This window comes from Salminus brasiliensis, chromosome 11, assembly GCF_030463535.1.
Source record: "Salminus brasiliensis chromosome 11, fSalBra1.hap2, whole genome shotgun sequence".
Lineage (NCBI taxonomy): Eukaryota > Metazoa > Chordata > Actinopteri > Characiformes > Bryconidae > Salminus > Salminus brasiliensis.
In genome coordinates, this window is record NC_132888.1 from 7602407 (window position 1) to 7619260 (window position 16854).

The 16854-nt window shown below is 43.4% G+C and overlaps 1 protein-coding gene across 1 annotated transcript in view; it reads left to right on the top strand.

The window, feature by feature from the left end:
- Positions 1-457: 457 nt before the first annotated feature.
- The window catches only part of rap1gap2a (RAP1 GTPase activating protein 2a), a 139994-nt gene continuing 123597 nt past the window's right edge, over positions 458-16854 (top strand). Inside the window, exon 1 of the mRNA XM_072691544.1 lies at positions 458-628. Coding sequence (XP_072547645.1) covers positions 588-628 — 41 coding nt within the window. The 5' untranslated portion in view covers positions 458-587. The remainder of the gene's footprint in view (positions 629-16854) is intronic.

The following is a 16854-nucleotide window of genomic DNA, read 5'->3' on the forward strand; positions in this document are numbered from 1 at the left end:
GGCGTGTATGAATAGTGAAACCCTTACTGATGTTATTAACAGCCATGTCTAACTCTTTAAACCATGTGACATCCTGAGGATTTTCCTTAGGAAGGGTTCCTTAAGGGTTCTTTAGCAAAGGTGATGGTTCTGTATAGATGGTATGGTTCCTTATAGGTTCCTTATGCTTCTATATAGAACCATAACAACTCAGAGAACCGTCTGGATGCCAAAATGGTTATTTGTGTGTGTGTGTGTGTGCTGTGTGTATGCCTGCCTACTAAACCCATTGCTTCCTATATACCAACCATGAGGAGTCTGAACATAGCTTAGCTTTCACATAGCTTTCACCATAGCAACCACACACACACACACACACACACACACACACACACACACACACAGTGTCAATCTCACGTTTTTCCCACCCCTGTCTTTCTCTTCATTCCCTCCCTCCATCCTTCCCTTCTCTCCTCTCTCTCATTCTCTATCTCCCGCTCTCTCCCACACACACACACTCTCTCTCTCTCTCTCTCACACACACACACACACTCTCTCTCTCTGCTGTGTGTTCTCTCGTGCTGAAGCAGTGATCTCAGCTGCCTGCTATGTTTACTCCAGCCTGCAAGCCACTGATGGCAGACTCAAGGTAAGATGCTACTTAATCAAATGCGCTGTACAGCCTTCATTTACATTTAATTCAATTCAGTGTGTGTGTGTGTGTGTGTGTGTGTGTGTGTGTGTGTGTGTGTGTGTGTGTGTGTAAGAACGTGTGACTCCTCGTTAAACTATTACTGTGACTCTCGGTGCACGAGCCCATGTGGATGAGCAATAAATCTCCAGCTGCAGCCTCTCAGGTGTGTGTGTGTCTGTGTGTTTGTGTGTGTGTGTGTGTGTGTGTGTGTGTGTGTGTGGTGTTGATGACTGTCAGCATGAGCTGCTCGTGTCATGAGTCAGGAGAAGACCTTGGAAAGTAGGATCATGCCCAGCTCCTGCTTATTAACACCAAAGCAGCTCAGCCAACCAGCCTGTTCATTCCTCCAGCTCTGAGCAGCACAGTTGCAGGCTGTGCTGAAACCTTGCTTGGCGAATGCTGCTCATCGTTCACTGTGCGTTTAAAAGTTTGTAGACACCGGATCATCCGGGTGTTTCTTCTGAAAACAAGGGTTGAGTATTTGAGTATTTGTTTTTGTGAGGTATAAATAGTAAGTATGTGACTTTGGTTGAGGCCAAAATCCCCAGATACGGTTTTACAAGCCTATTTACCACCCTGTTACTTTAGCTTACAATGAATCACCCTGGTTTTGGATCACCCCTGGGGGGCCTGTGGAACAAATAATCCTCTCTAATTTTATTGGCTGCTTTACATCAAGGAGTATTGCTTTGTTTTCAGCAGTGTATCAAGAACATTTGCTTTTAGGGTTAGCTTTTAGCCTAGCGCCCGTTCACTTCCCCAAGGTTTGGCCTTTTTGAGTTTCCGTTCCGATGTGTGGTCAGCTCTGATCTGACGACGTTCAAGCGAGTGGACGCTGAGGAGAAGAGCTATTAAAAGCCTGCCAGCTTACCAGCTAGGGATTGTTTAAACTAGTGCTCTGATGCTGACCATTTTTTATTGTTGTTTGATATATTAAAAGTGAGTATGCAACGTACAAGCCTATTTACCACCCTGTTATTTCGCCTCAGAATGAAACATGCTGATTGTCCCTGGCAAAAAATGTATGAGCTCTGATTTTATTGGCTGGTTTAGTTTAGCACTTTAACAATAACAAATAATAGCAAACAATTAATTTTTGTAATTATTCCAAATTGCCTGGTTTACACCATTATGACGGCTTAGCTGAAGAGATTGCAGCTGGGTTAGCTTTTAGCATAGCATCCTCTTAGCACTCGCTTGCCGGTGTTTGGCTTCCCTGCACTGTACAGGGCTTTTGAGATCCCCTTTTGATGGGCACGTCCATTAGAGAGAAGTCCACTAAAGGCTTACCTATGAATTTAACCTAGCACTCCTGTATTTGATATATTAAAAGTGAGACTGTAACATGTGTTGATGCAGATGTTGTTTTACAAACCTATTTACCACCCTGTTATTTTGCCTCAGAATGAAACATGCTGATTTTCCTTGTGAAAAAAATATGCGCTGATTATTTTATTGGCTAGTTTACATCACCAAGACCGCAGTCGCCACAAAGCTTAGCTTAGTCTAGCCTAGTCTAGCCTAGCACTGTAACAAAAACAAATACAAGCAAACAATTTTTTAGTAGTTATTCCCAATTGCCTGGTTTACACCACCATTATGGCTCACAGGAGCCATACAGCATAACCTAGCTTTGTTTGTAACACTGTATCAAGAACAATGTAACAATATTGTAATTATTTCAGTGTCTTACTGGATATCATTACTGTCCTCTCTGTGTCCTCTCAGCGCTGTGCTGAGAGGCTGCTAGCTGAAGAGATTGCAGCTGGGTTAGCTTTTAGCTTAGCATCCTCTTAGCACTCACGTCCCCTTCTTTGGGGCTTTTGAGTTTTCCTTCTTATGTGTGGTTAGCGCTAATAAGAGGCAGTCCAGCATGTTTTTGAGGGAGCGTACGTTGGAGAGAAGTGATAATAAAGGCATACTGGCTAGGGATTTACCATAGTTCTCCAGTAATAATAAATAGTATGTAATGTTGTTTGAGGATAAAATGCTCAGATAAGGTTTAACGTCTATTGACGACCCTGTTATTGAGCCTCAGAATGAAACACTCATTTCCTATTATGTTGGGATTGTGAAAAACATCATGAGCTTGCTTTTATTGGCTGGTTTACAGCACCACATTAAATCACAGGAGCTATACCATAGCAAAGCATACCATATTTGCTTAGTTTTAAGAACAGTGTAATTATTTTCTGTAGTAGAAATTGTCGTACTACAGGTGTCTGTTTCCTTGCTGTAAACTAGATTAAGAAATCGTAGCCAGGTTAGCTTTTAGCCCAGCACCCCAGACCCCGCTCGCTTCAGGGTTTGGCTTTTGAGTTTTCCTTCTGATGTGTGGTTAGCTCTACTCTGAGGTGGTCCAGTTTGTTTTTATTGGAGAGGAGAGATGCTTGCTTCCCTGGCTTTAGCTTTCTTGCTCGCTAAGTTCGAGTTGCAGTATCAACACCACCTTATTCTCCCACAGTCTCCATCACAATTTACCATGACGCAGCTGTAGGACATGGGCTAGTGGGCTGGGTTTATGTAAATGTTGGGGTATAAGTATAACGAGTCAAGACTGTTACATAACAGTTTTGAGCTTTTTGGGATTGGACTATTTTCCAGTCCTGCTTTAGTTCTGCTGAATTTTCTCTTGAAAGAGGATACGGCAGTATTTAGGGTTCACGTCATGCCGCTTTTCCATGTACTAAACTCTCATTATTCAACTATGCCAAGATAAACGGTTTTCTATTCTATGGAAACTAACAGGCTTGCTGCAATAACAGATTCTACCTTGCTGGGAAGATTGTGTAGATGTTGTAACACACTCAGTGTACAGTAGATGTTGGAAGTGTTGCTGTCCTCTCCGTGTCCTCTCTGAAACTCTGATTATTCTACTATGCCTGGGTAAAAACAGTGTCATTCTTGGGTACATTGAGGAGTACAGTATTACTGACTGTGACGTTGGCTACCTGGCTACCTTCTGCATCCACTAATCTCCAATTCTACCAATTATACTTCTTGAAAAGTTGAATCCACCTCCAACATGTCATCAGAAGATCAATTTCCTAGTGTTCAAACCCCTAATCTCACCAGAAACCACTGCTGCACATCAGATTTCAACAGATTAGGGTCGTCACGATACCAGAATTGTGATACCGAGTGTATCAAGTATAGAATCACAATACTCAATACCAAACAATACTGTGGTTACAATTAGAAAAACTCATCAGTGTCTGAATGCCACGTGTGTACACACACCCATAGTGCTTTGTTTTGCTGTTTTTGGCTGGATGTTCGACGATGGCCCAGCTCAGCTACTCTCCAGACTCCACCCAGGGGCTGCAGTATTGAAATGCGTTTTGCCAAACATGCACCACAACACCTGTTTCTGCTAATTAGCTTCCCTTTCGCTCATTGCCCTGCTTCTCTTTGTTAAGGGAGAACTCATTAGGCAAAACAGGTGGTGTCATACAGCTCCATACAGATACTTGTAGCCCCAGCGGCCCTTGTTGAGGACCAGAGGTGTCTGCTACCTCTCACACTGCGGCATGCGGCACTGCGACTGCCACTGCAAACTGATTTTGGTCTTCGTATCTCAGGTTTCTGTACGGTATGATCTGCTTTTTGGCTTTGCTTCCAACAGATTTAAATGCTGCCTCCTAGTTAACCAGAGAAATATCAGTGAAATCACACACAGCAAGATGAATATTGAGAAATATTGCCATATCTCCAACTGGAGGTTTAAGGAAATAGCTCACAGTAGTTCACAGTAGTTCCCTTCATTTATCCCACATGTAGTTAATCAACCAAGACATGTTTGTTGTCCAATGATTGCTTCTTCAGTGGTTCTTCTGTGATTCAGGCCTTTGTATCGAACACTACTATCTATAGAAATAGGTGGAAGCATTGACTTGGTGCTTTGGTAAATATTAGCTACATTAGCTACCTTAGCAAACCCAACAGTCTTGGCTGAATGACTAGGGTATGAATAGGGTAGGGCGAAGCTGTACAATGAATGGACCCCAAGCAAACTCAAGTCCAGTAATGAGCTATATGAACTCTATACTCCACTGGAGGGCAGTGGAGAATCTGTGTCTTGCACCATTTTGATTTGTGTAATCCAAAAAAGCAAGCATAGGAAGGCGACTACTGCCGTATAAAGGCTACCACTCACTGGAGAAGAAACTCTTCACTACGTTTATCAGCCAGCCAAGATTTCTGAGGAATTCCACCTGTTTTTCAAAATACACTCCATGGACAAAAGTATCAGGACACTGCTCAATTATTGTTACTTCTGAAACCAAGGGTTTTAAAAAGAGCTTATCCTGCTTTTGTTGGAGTAGCTATCTCTACTGTCCAGGGAAGAAGTCTTTCTAGTAGATTTTGGAGCAGCATTGCTGTGAGAATTTGATTGTATTCAGTGACAAGAGAGTTGCCCGACTCCCCAACTCATCCCAAAAGTATTGGATTGAGCACCATCACCATCATTCCAGAGAGCACAGTTCTTCCACTGCTCCACAGCTTAATGCTGCTGGGGGTCTTTATGCCCCTCTAGCCCACACCTGATATTAGGCAGCATGGTGAAAATATAGGTTTATGTTGATCTTTGCAGAGAGTCCTATTTTTTGGCAGTATTTCATCACAGTGACTAGACAAGCTGTGTGTGTGTGTGCATTTGCACATCTGTGTCAGCAATGGGTGCAACTTAAAGTGGCTGAATGCATATATAAGAAGGGGTGTCCACAAACATTTGGACATGTAGTGAACCACTCAGAAAGACTTTCTCAAACATTTAATGCTGCAGTTTTGTTCTACTGCCCTGTGGTGTGGTCCACTAATAGTAAGAGACTGGGGAACTTTGATAAAGACAAAAGCCGCTGTAGCAGCAGCAGCAGCTCTGAAGGCCTGCCTGAGGTTTCTTCCAAAATCAAGAATATTAACAGATCTGCTGTGATCGTATCTACTGTTTGGGTAAGGCTCTCCGCTAGATTATAGAACATTGTTGTGAGGATTTGATTGCATTCAGCCAAGAGAACACCAGTAAGGTCTTTTACTGATGTTGGATGATTAGTTCAGCTACTTCATCGCTTAGCAAACAGATTAGATGAAGCACTGTCACTCCAGAGAACACGCTTCCACTGCTCCACAGCCCAATGGTGGGGGGCTTTATACCCCTACCCCCTAAACAGATGCATGCCATTGGCCTTGGTGACCTTAGGCTCATATGCAGCTGCTCCAGACGGTCCCATTCTTATTGGCAATACTTTTCTATGGTTCAAGCTGTGTTTGTACGTAATTGAGCACCTGCGTCAGAATTTGGCTTGCCTCACTAATAAGAAATAATAAGAGATGTCCAAATACTTTTGGACACGCAGTTAGGATTAGTTAGGATTAGTGTTTGTGGTGTAATTTGGCTGTCTGTGTGTATGTATGTATTGAATGCATACGTGTGTGTGTGTGTGTGTGTGTGTGTGTGTGTGTGTGTGGTCTTATCAGTGATCTGGGCATTCATGTGTGTGTATTACTATGTCTGGAGAAAATCTCAGCTTTTGATAAAATCATAGCTGTGCACTAGTAATGCACTATTATAGACTCATGTGTATGACTGTGTGCGTGTGTGTGTGTGTGTGTAGATGCTGCAGTGCAACACTGTGTGAGGTGTGACCATCATGTGCTCACACTGGAGAGAAAGAAATGAGGCAGGAGAGAGAGGGGAGAAGAGGCCGAGAGAGATTGAGTGTGACTGGAACGCTGTAGCGCTGATTTCTAAACAGAGAGAGTACAAAAGCATAGCGGAGAACACACTACTGTATGCATGCATGCGTGTGTGTGTGTGTGTGATGGGGTGGAAGTGTTGTGTATGTGGGTGCTGGTTGTGTGTGTGCGTGTTAGAGAGAGAGAGAGAGAGTGGGTGGTTGGGTGGGTGTTAGATGTTGCAGTGCAGAGCAGGGCTGAGAGAAAGACAGAACTGAAGAAGAGAAATGAGCTGGTGGGAGTAATGAGAGGTTCTAATGGTGGGATTAGAGACAGAGTGAAGCACAGGAGAAGGAGGAAGCAGAAATGAGGGATGGGGGATGGAAGGAGACAAAGCGGCAGAGGGGGAAGGTGAACCATGTTTGTTAAAGAGATGTGAAGTGTGAGTGTGAAGAACCTTTAAAAGGTCTGAAGGTTCATCACTCGTTGTTGTTTAACCATATTCTTCACTTCACGTCTTCACAAGTGGTTCTTCTATGGCGTCGCTCAAAGAATGTTTGAGGGGTTCTTCATACCCACACTAATCTCTATTACTGGCATTCTTTGAAGAATGATACTATGAAGAAGTGTGAGAACCATCAAACATCACTTGATGTTTGCTTTTAACATCTTCTTCAAGTTTCCTCATGGATCCATAGAGATGTGAGAGTGGGAAGAACCTCTTAAAGTTCTGAAGAACCATTACTTGATGTTTTTTTTTACCATGTTTATCAAACTTTTCAGACACATTTCTGTTATAAGGAACAACCAGTGGTTCCTCTATGGTATCGTTCAAAAAATGTCTATAATAGAGAATTAGATTAATAGAGAAATGGTTATGAGGAACCCTTTAAAGGTCTGAGGAACCTTTACTTAATGTAAAGTTTATTTATTTATTTATTTATTTATTTGACCAATTTCTTCACTTCTTCACTCTTTACATTCATTTCTATTACAAACATGATTCTTTATGGAAAAGTGGTTTCTCTATGGCATCACTCAAAAAATGTCTATAAAAGAGAAGTGTGGTTATAATAAACCTTCTAAAGGTCTAAGGAACCTTTACTTAATGTAAAGTTTGTTTATTTATTTATTTATTTATTTGACCAATTCCTTCACTTCTTCACTCTTTACGCTCATTTCTATTACAAACATGGTTCTTCATAGAACCAAAAGTGGTCCCTTTATGGCATTGCTTTAAAAATGTCTATAATGGAGATTAGATTAATAGAGAAATGGTTATGAGGAACCTTGTAAAAGTCTGAGGAACCTATACTTAATGTAAAGTTTGTTTATTTATTTATTTATTTGACCAATTCTTTCACTTCTTCACTCTTTACACTCATTTCTATTACAAACATGGTTCTTTATGGAACCAAAAAAAAGTGGTTCCTCTATGGCATTGCTCAAAAAATCTGATGTGTGCTTATAAGGAACCTTCTAAAGGTCACACAAACCTTCACTTCATGTAAAGTTTATTTATTTATTTGACCAATTTCTTCTCTTCTTCACTCTTTTCTACTCATTTTATTACAAACATGGTTCCTTAGGGAATGTGGTTATTCTGTGGCATCACTCAAAGCACCATTTGAAGGCTTTTATTGTAGTGTTGGCCAAAGAAATCCTTCCATATGCTTTCGTTGTAGCTAGTGATAGTGTTTTATTCCATTGGCAGATCATTCTGATATATCTGGACGTTGCAGTGAAGAGAGAAGAATTAAAATCTCAGAAGTCGTCAGTAAAGGAACAAAGGGAAGTAGAAGGGAGCTATTCTGGAGAGAGACGACTCCAGCGGTGGATCTAATGAGCCGCAGCATCAGAACACACACACACACACACACACACACACTTCTTTCTCTCTCATCTAATGATAAAGTGCAGCGCTTAGTTAGTGACACCGCTGCTGCAGAGAGGAACAGCACCATCCTTGTTTTCAAGGCTGTCTGGGGATGTGTCTAACTGCAGAGGCCATAAAACTCAAACTACATGCCTAAATAAAGCCCTGCCTTAAACCATGTCGAGATGTTAAAGAGGCCAAAGAATGCAGGGATTGGGTATTTTAGGTGTTCTTTGATGTAGAAATAGTCAGTGTGTGACTTTGGTTTGGGTGCAAAATGCTCAGATGTGTCTTTATTACAAGCCTGTTCACAACCCTGTTATTTTACCTCTGCATTAACATGCTGATGTTCCTTTATTAGGGTGGTGTCATGCAAACAATGTCACCGAGATACCACACAGCATAGCTGAGCTTAGCCTAGCCTAACTTAGCACTGTAACAAGTAAATAAATCAATAAATACAACTATTTTTGTAATTATTCCTATTCTTTTCTGGTACCTCGGTACCTCAGGGCCGGGGGCCGTCGTGTACTGGCTTGCCTTCCCGCTCTCCATGGCCGACCCCTTGTGGGTGCAGCTGGCCGGCTGGCCTGCTCGCTCTCCCTTGCTATTCTTGGCCAGGCGTAGCAACCCCCCCTGTGCCCCAGAGCAGTGCTTCACCCGGTCAGCTAGCATTAGCTGTTAGCATTTTTAGCCTTTTTAGGCTCGCTTCCAAGGTAGCCTTGCTTTTAGCCTCTAACCAGGTAGTGGCCTGGCTGTATGTAAATTTTGAGTGCATGAATATTAAAAATTATACAGTTGGGGGGTGGGGGTGGAATTTGCTTGTTTTACAGCTCCTTTAAAGTCACTGGACTAATTTTTTTTGCATAATTAAGAAATGTCAGGCCGTCAGCCTTTCACACAGAGGACATCACTTACTTACCTCACGTTAAGCCAAAAAGCTCAGGGCATCTTAATGCTAGTTGATGTTGCTGGTTCTGGTTTTGAGGCACATTAACAAACAGTCAAGGCTGGCTACCCAAAGTCACACACTTGCTGCCATATCTACGCTGGCTAAACATGCTAACTTGGCGCTAGCGTCATCCTGCTAGCCAGCCAGGAGTAGGGAGGGTGATGGCAGCAACTCCACCACTGCGGAGTCGGCTACCCCTTATGCGTCCCATGGCATTTGAGCACATGCATGGCACAAATCAAGACGGGATGCAAATCTGGTTCTGCACTTGCATCCTGGTCCTAGCTAGTGTTCTAGGTAGTGATTTATTAACTATGCAGTTTTCATTTTAATGCCATTTTATAAAATACATTTTATAAGGCCTAATAACCTTCTTTATCTGGGCCCTAGCCCCCCCACAAAATTCACAAAATTTTGCCCCTCAAAACAAAACATTGGACACTCCTAGGCTAAACTAGCAGTTTTAAAGCAGTGCAGGACCACACACACGTTTGTAGGGTATACAAATAAACAGAAAACACACAGTCACACAGCTCACAACACAGTAACACTGCGGTGGGAAGAATGATTGATTATAAAGCTCAATGTCTGCCTTTCTTCTGACATTTCAAGCTGTCAGAGCAGATCAGAGTGAGTGGAAGGAGAAGGTTGGCGAGGAAAGGTTTAATTCTGAGCTGTTTGGTACTTTTTTCATCGCCCTCCTTCTCCTCTGTCCCTCTTTTCTTTCTTCCTGCTTTCTTCTCCTCTCCTCCTCCCATCCCTTTGTATTTTCTGATTAACCTTGAGATGATTGGCGCGCTGGCGCTATGCCTAACTCTGCCTCTCTCCCTCTGTCTCTCTTTGTCTTTCACCCCTCATGCCCTTCAGTCTCCTCCGGCGGTGATGGCAGTTGAGTCTAAAGTGGAAAAGAGGGAAATAGATCTGAATAATACGTCAATATTCTCTCCCACTCTCACCCGAGCCAATAAAAATCACTTTCTGTTTATCCATTTCGGTCTGAATGAGTGTGTGTGTGTGTGTGTGTGTGTGTGTGTGTGTGTGTGCACGTAACCTATAAGTAAAGCCGCACTTATTTAGATATGCTGACTTAATCCGCAAACATTTATCAGCTCCAGAGCTGTGTTTGCTTCACACATGGCTGATCTTGCTGGTGCAACAGCGCAGCGCTGAAAGGTGATTACATAATCTCCGGTATTAGCAAGGTGAATGAGGCGGAATGGTGAAATCGGATTCCAGCTCCAGCAAGCGAGGCTGTGGACTGGACTGATTTCGATCAGCTTGTGTGTGTTCAGAATGACTCTCTGAATCAGCAGAGTGGACCCGTTATGCTTACGCTTATCCTGGGCCTTATCACCGCAGATTAAAGCTCCTTATTCTTTGTTGTTTTTAAGTTAAGTTTTCCCACTTTTCTCCCAGTATAGTCTAGTCTCCTTCTCTACCTCCTTCTTTATGCTCATTATCCATCCTATCAGCTTCACTGACCACATAGGAGCACTTTGTAGTTCTGTAATTCCAGACTGTATACAGCTGTTCCTATGTATACTTTATTACCTTCCTTTCACCCTGTTCTTCAATGCTCAGGACCCCACAGGACTGACCACCACAAAGCAGGTAGTATTTGGGTGGTGGGTCATTCTCATTCGCACTGCAGTGACACTGACCAACATGTTGGTGCTGTGCTGGTGATACAAGTGGATCAGATACAGCAGTGCTGCTGGAGTTCTTAAACCCTGTGCCTGTCCACTTACATTTACATTTATGGTATTTAGCTGAGGCTCTTATCCAGAGCGACTTACAAGGTGACTTGTATGACAGAGGTGAGCCAATGTAGTGTTAGGAGTTTTGCCTATTGGTGTAGTGCACCCAGACTGGGAATCGAACCCTGGTCTCCTACATTGTGTAATAGCTCACTGGCAGAAGTTCTGTTCTGCACAACAGTAGTATCTGTTGTGCCACACCAACCTGCCTTGTAGATGTAAAGTAAGAGACAGAAGCTCATCGGTTGCTGCATGGTTTGTGTTCGTCATCAATGATCAGAGGACTTTGCCCACAGGGACATGCCGTTGGCTGGATCTTCCTGGTTGGTGGACTGTTCTCAGTCCAGCAGTAATGCTGAGGTGTTTACACACTCCAGGAGCACTGCTGTGTCTGATCCACTACTCGTACCACCAGCGCAACACACACTACTAACACACCGCCACCACCATGTCAGTCAGTGTCACTGAAGAGCTGAGAATGACCCACCAATTACACCTACTCTGTGGTGGTCCTAAGTATTGAGGAACAGACTGAAAGGAGGCCAACAAAGTATGCAGAGAAACAGATAGACTATAGTCTCTAATTATGCCAAAAATTGGTAGGTAGCTTAGTGCTGGGACTTATTACTGTCACACACTTTAAGTAAAACACTGCATGTCTTTTACAAGCTTCAAATGTCTGCGTTTAATCTAGAATGGCTGCTAGCTTGATGCTAACATACTACTAGAATCTCATAGGATAGCTAGCCTGTCAGCTATCTCAGCAGGCAGCCCGGGTATCGAACCCACCTGTCATCAGTAGCACTGAGCTCTAGCCGCTGAGCCACCACCGACCTCATAAATTCACCTGGGAATTGAACCCAGACCGCCGTGTGGTGAGACAGATGCTCTACCACTTTACATCATACACTGTATGTGAAAATATTTGTAGAGATTCCAGCTAATTTGGGTATTTATCTGCTAAGTACAGTCTACAGAAAAGCATTACTAAAAAGAATTGGAAGCACTGGAGAAGTCACACAAGCCTTGGTGACTATGGTCACCATACCACAGACCAGGCATCAGGAAGAGGGGTATAAAGCCCCTCAGCAATAAGCAATAATATTTAGTAGAGTAGAGATTAGATAGAGTGATGATTATGATTCAGAAATAATCACTCAACATCAAGACCAGGCCTCATTAATGCTCTTCTGGCTAAATGCAATCAAATCCTTACAGCTGGTTTCAGAAGAAATGTTGGATGAGCAGATGTCTACCAACTTCTTGACAGATACTGCACCTTCAAACCAACCTGGGTCTTGATTTTGGCTGCTGTTGCAGATTTACAGGTATGATGTTACTGACAGTGGTGGGTCTTGATGGCCTGTGGCAGTATGAGGCTTTGGTTTTACCATGCAACCACACACCTATTTGCTCAGCCCCGACTCACCCAGACAGATTGTGTGTGTATGGATGTGTGTGTGTGTGTGAGTGTGTGCTTTGTGTGACAATGTGTGATTTAATTCCCTTTAATCAATCCCAACCGCTCCTGCCAATAACGGCAAGTCATGAAAGGTCTCTCCTATTTGAGCAGCCTCCGAGGCACAAAGCTGGAGAGAAAGTTCAAGTGATGCTCATCTGATTAACACATATATCGATGTTCCACCATGCCTAGCGTTAATCTCTGGAGAGCATGACGGGGGTAGCGGGGAGGGTGTCTGGCCACAATGCCGATCGTGATCCTGTCTCCATCCGGAACACTTCAGCTGTCCGAGGCCAAAATGAATTAGACGGCGCATTTCCATTCAAAGAACAACAGCAGCTTTGATCAGCAATTCATTTCAGCACATCTGAACAGCTCACACAGCGCCACCAGCCACAGGCGCATCAACTTTACAAAGGTGAAATGTCTCAAGGGGAATTCATACAAGGCCCAGTTCACACCTGACATTAACATGCATCCTGAGTTATCCGATCATAAGTGGTCAAATAATAAATCAAATATGGCAACATTTTTTTTGTTTGGTCATTGTATCACTTCACTGGGATGGTCCATTGTAGATGCCTCATAGATGCTTACCTGACATTCAACTAACATGCAACTGAATTCTAAGTTGAATGTAAATGATGTAAACGCTGTCTGCCTGACTGCATTGTGGCAACTATAAAGTTTGGTTGAGGAGGGATAATGCTATGGGGTTGTTTTTTGTTCAGGGGTTGGCCTATAGGCCCCTTGGTTCCAGTGAAGGGCAATCCTAATGCTTCAGCAGAGCATTAGACATTTCAACAATCATATGGACTGTGTCTGTGGCCAAAACATCCCACAGACACACTTCAGTATCTTATCATGTCCTGTCTATTGAACATAACCCTGCACCTAACCCTAACCTTAAACTTGGCCTTAAATTAAAGAGTTAGCATTAGGGCTAGGGTTAGGTGTAGGGTTCCCATTTAATAGACAGGACATGCTAAAATATTGGAGTGTGTCTGTGGGAAGTGTTATGATTGTTCAAAATGTCTAATGCTCTGCTGAAGCATTAGGATTGCCCTTCACTGGAGCTAAGGGGCCCATAGGCCAACCCCTGAACAAAAAACAGCCCCATAGCATTATCCCTCCTCAACCAAACTTTACAGTTGCCACAATACAGTCAGGCACAACGCGTTCTCCTGGCATTCACTAAACCCAGACTTGTCTGTCAGGCTGTGAGATTGAGAAACATGATTTGTCACTCCACAGAACATGCTCTGTTTCCACAGAGCAGCTCCAAGTTTTCACTGCTCCAGAGATAAGTGGCGGTGTGCTTTACACCACTCCATCCAATGCTTGGCTTTACATTGTGTTTGGTGATGTATGGCTTGCATGCAGCTGCTCAGCAAAGGAAGCTCCCAGCACACAGTTTTTCTGCCAAAGTTAATACCAGAGGAGATTTGAAACTCTGCAGTTATTGAGTCAGCAGAGCATTAGCCAGCAGAGCAATTGCCTCAGTCTCAGCCTAGTAACTTAACATGGTCTGCCACTTCATGCTAAATTGCTGTGGTTCCTAAACACTTCCTATTTTTATTAATACCACTCACAGTTAATGTTGGTATATCTAGGAGGGAAGAAATTTCACCAACTGACTTGTTGCAACGTTGGCATCCGATTACAGTACCACTCTTGTAATGTAGTTAGGCAACCCTGTTACCAGTGGCTCAGCGGTTGGAGCAGTGGGCTATGGGTTTGATACCTGGGCTTGGCAAGCTACCACTATTAGGCCCTTGAACAAGGCCCTCTCTTCTCCCCGGGGCACCATAGCAATGGCTGCCCACCTCTCAGGGCATGTGTACTCACTGTGTGTGTTAGCTTACTAGTGTGTATGTGTGTGTTCACTGCACAGATGGGTCAAACGTCTTTTTATCTGGACCCTTTGGGGGTGTTTTTACACATCCTGATCAGCAGAAACTATGCTTGGCCAATGCAGGAGTTGGAGCGTTATTGTAGATTGGCCTTACTCAAGTGTTTGAGATTGAGTGTTAGCAAAGTGTGGGTCTTGCAACTCACCCCATGCTGTTTGGGCATCCTTTGATTTCTTTGCTGCACCATTTGGAAGCTACTGCTGCTTTGGTTCAAAACATGGGTGCTGAATAGAAGAGGCATTGGGGCTACTGAGCACCCTGGAGACTGGCTGGTAGTATAGGCATGTGTTGACATGGAGATTGTGAGTGTTTTGAGCCTGCTGTGCCAAAGGTAGGTGTTTTTAATGAACTGATAATCCATTGTGCAAAGCAATGGTCCTCTACATCTTTAGATGACCTGTTATGCTGCTGCTGTCATTATGTTGTGCTGAGTTGGAGTAGTGGTGTAAATTCATGTAATTGAGTCCAATTCAGTTTCCACTTAGAGAGAAACAGGAGAGAGAGAGAGAGAGAGAGAGAGAGAGAGAGAAAGAGAAGGTGAAGCATTGCCCTTCAACACTTCATTGTTTGCTCCTCCCTTACGTTCTCCTACCCACTTTGAGTGCAGAGCAGGAAGCTCTTCTACAGAGCACAGGTGAGAAGGAGCCAGACTGAGAGAGTGTGAGGGTGTGTAGGGGGGCTTACCCATCCTGTGCTACCTATCCAGTGCAGCCAGCATGCTCAGGAGGAAGCGGAGTGTGTCTTTCGGGGGATTTGGATGGTATGTTGCATTTTCTGGCCTGGTGCTGTGCAATGAGGGTTGACAGCTGCTCGGCAGATCAGGAGGAGAACATGGAGAGACTAGTGCTGCATTTGTTCGAGCTCTAGTTAATACATGCTTGACTTTATACACTGTGTTATATGTGCAGTTAGAGCTGTGTCAGGGGGCATGACTGCTTATGGTCCGAGTGAATCAGGAATCGCAGTGCTGCTTGTTTATGTACTGTTATGTGTTTCAGAGTGATTTCAGGAAGGCTCTTTGGTCTATTTAATGGTTTTGCTCAATAGCAAATTGGGTGGGGAGATTTATCTTGGGCTTTAACTGTTAACGAAATCATCTCTACAGCCATTTGTGATCTTTCTATGGCTGTGTTGTTGTTTGTGACCCATCTAATCTCTGTACCACCCTGACGACGTCCACCATACATCTGGGAGTGCAAATATACCAGGTAGTTGTTGCTTCCAAAAAGCTGTCTGGCATGATCAGACCATATGTAGGGCCAGTCATTTCGGGCAGTCGCCAGTGAATCATGTGACTTACAGCTTGATTCATCATTGTTTATTCAAAAATTGCTAAATCTTGGTGGACGGAAAGTGCGTCACAGGTGGGGTGATGAGATGCACTGGTAAAATATGAAATTATTGGTTATTATTATTTTGCCCTGTCCGCTGACACATGGTGATGCATTATTATATTTCGATCAAAGGCAATTTTTCTGAATTGTATTTTAAATTATATGATAGCATTTTTATTTTTAAGAGTGGACACTAAATAGACAAAAGTATTGGGACACCTGCTCATTCTTTGTTAAAAAAAAAGAGTAAAAAAGAGTGTATCCTGCTTTTTTTTGGAGTAACTGCCTCTACTGTCCAGGCAAGACAGTCTACTAGATTTTGGAGGAGCATTTCTGTGAGGATTTGATTGCTTTCAGCGACAAGGGCATTAGTGAAGTCAGGATGCTGGATTATCGCCACCCTATCTCATTCCCAACATTCTAGAAAGCACAGTTCCACTGCTCCACTGCTCAATGCTGGGGAGGCTTTATACCTGTATACCCCCTCCTGACATTAGGCATGGTGCCTTCATGTTTATCTGCACTAGAGAGTCCTATTCTATGGGCAGTCCTTCTCTACAAGGACTAGATGTGCTGTGTGTGTACTTACACATCTGTATCAACAATAAATGCACCTGAAAGTAGGGGTACAAGGGGTGTCCACAAACATTTGGACATATAGGGTAGTTACAAGTAGGGAGTTACAAAACTGGACGTTTGGGCCTCATAGAGTTTAGACTTTAGACACACTTGTGAGATTACAGTCAGTTTTTTTCTCGCCTAGAGGTGTGACCCACAGCCAGTGACACGCCACAGCTGAGTACAGAGAGCGCTGACACGTAATTGTCTTTCATTCAGCAGAGGAAGAAGAATGGAGAATACAGAGACTAGCTGTTATCTGGCATGAGCTAATATACGTAATTCACTTTAGTCGCTGTCGCTGTTGAGCAGCATGAACACAGGAAATTGAAAAGGCTGTTGCATCGCTTGTTGGCAGTTCTTGCACTTTGTGTGCTCACTGGCTATTTGTCCATCAATATTCTTATCACACACACACACACCTGCAGCACCTACGAGTGGGATTTTCTTTTGGGTGAGTTTTAGTTTTACTGATCTCACTGACATCAGATCTCACTTACATCCTCTATCTCAGCTGTAGGTGCTATAACTATAAAATACAATGGCCACGAACAAGCATTAATGCAATAGCCAGTAGTCAGAGTGTGTTGGTG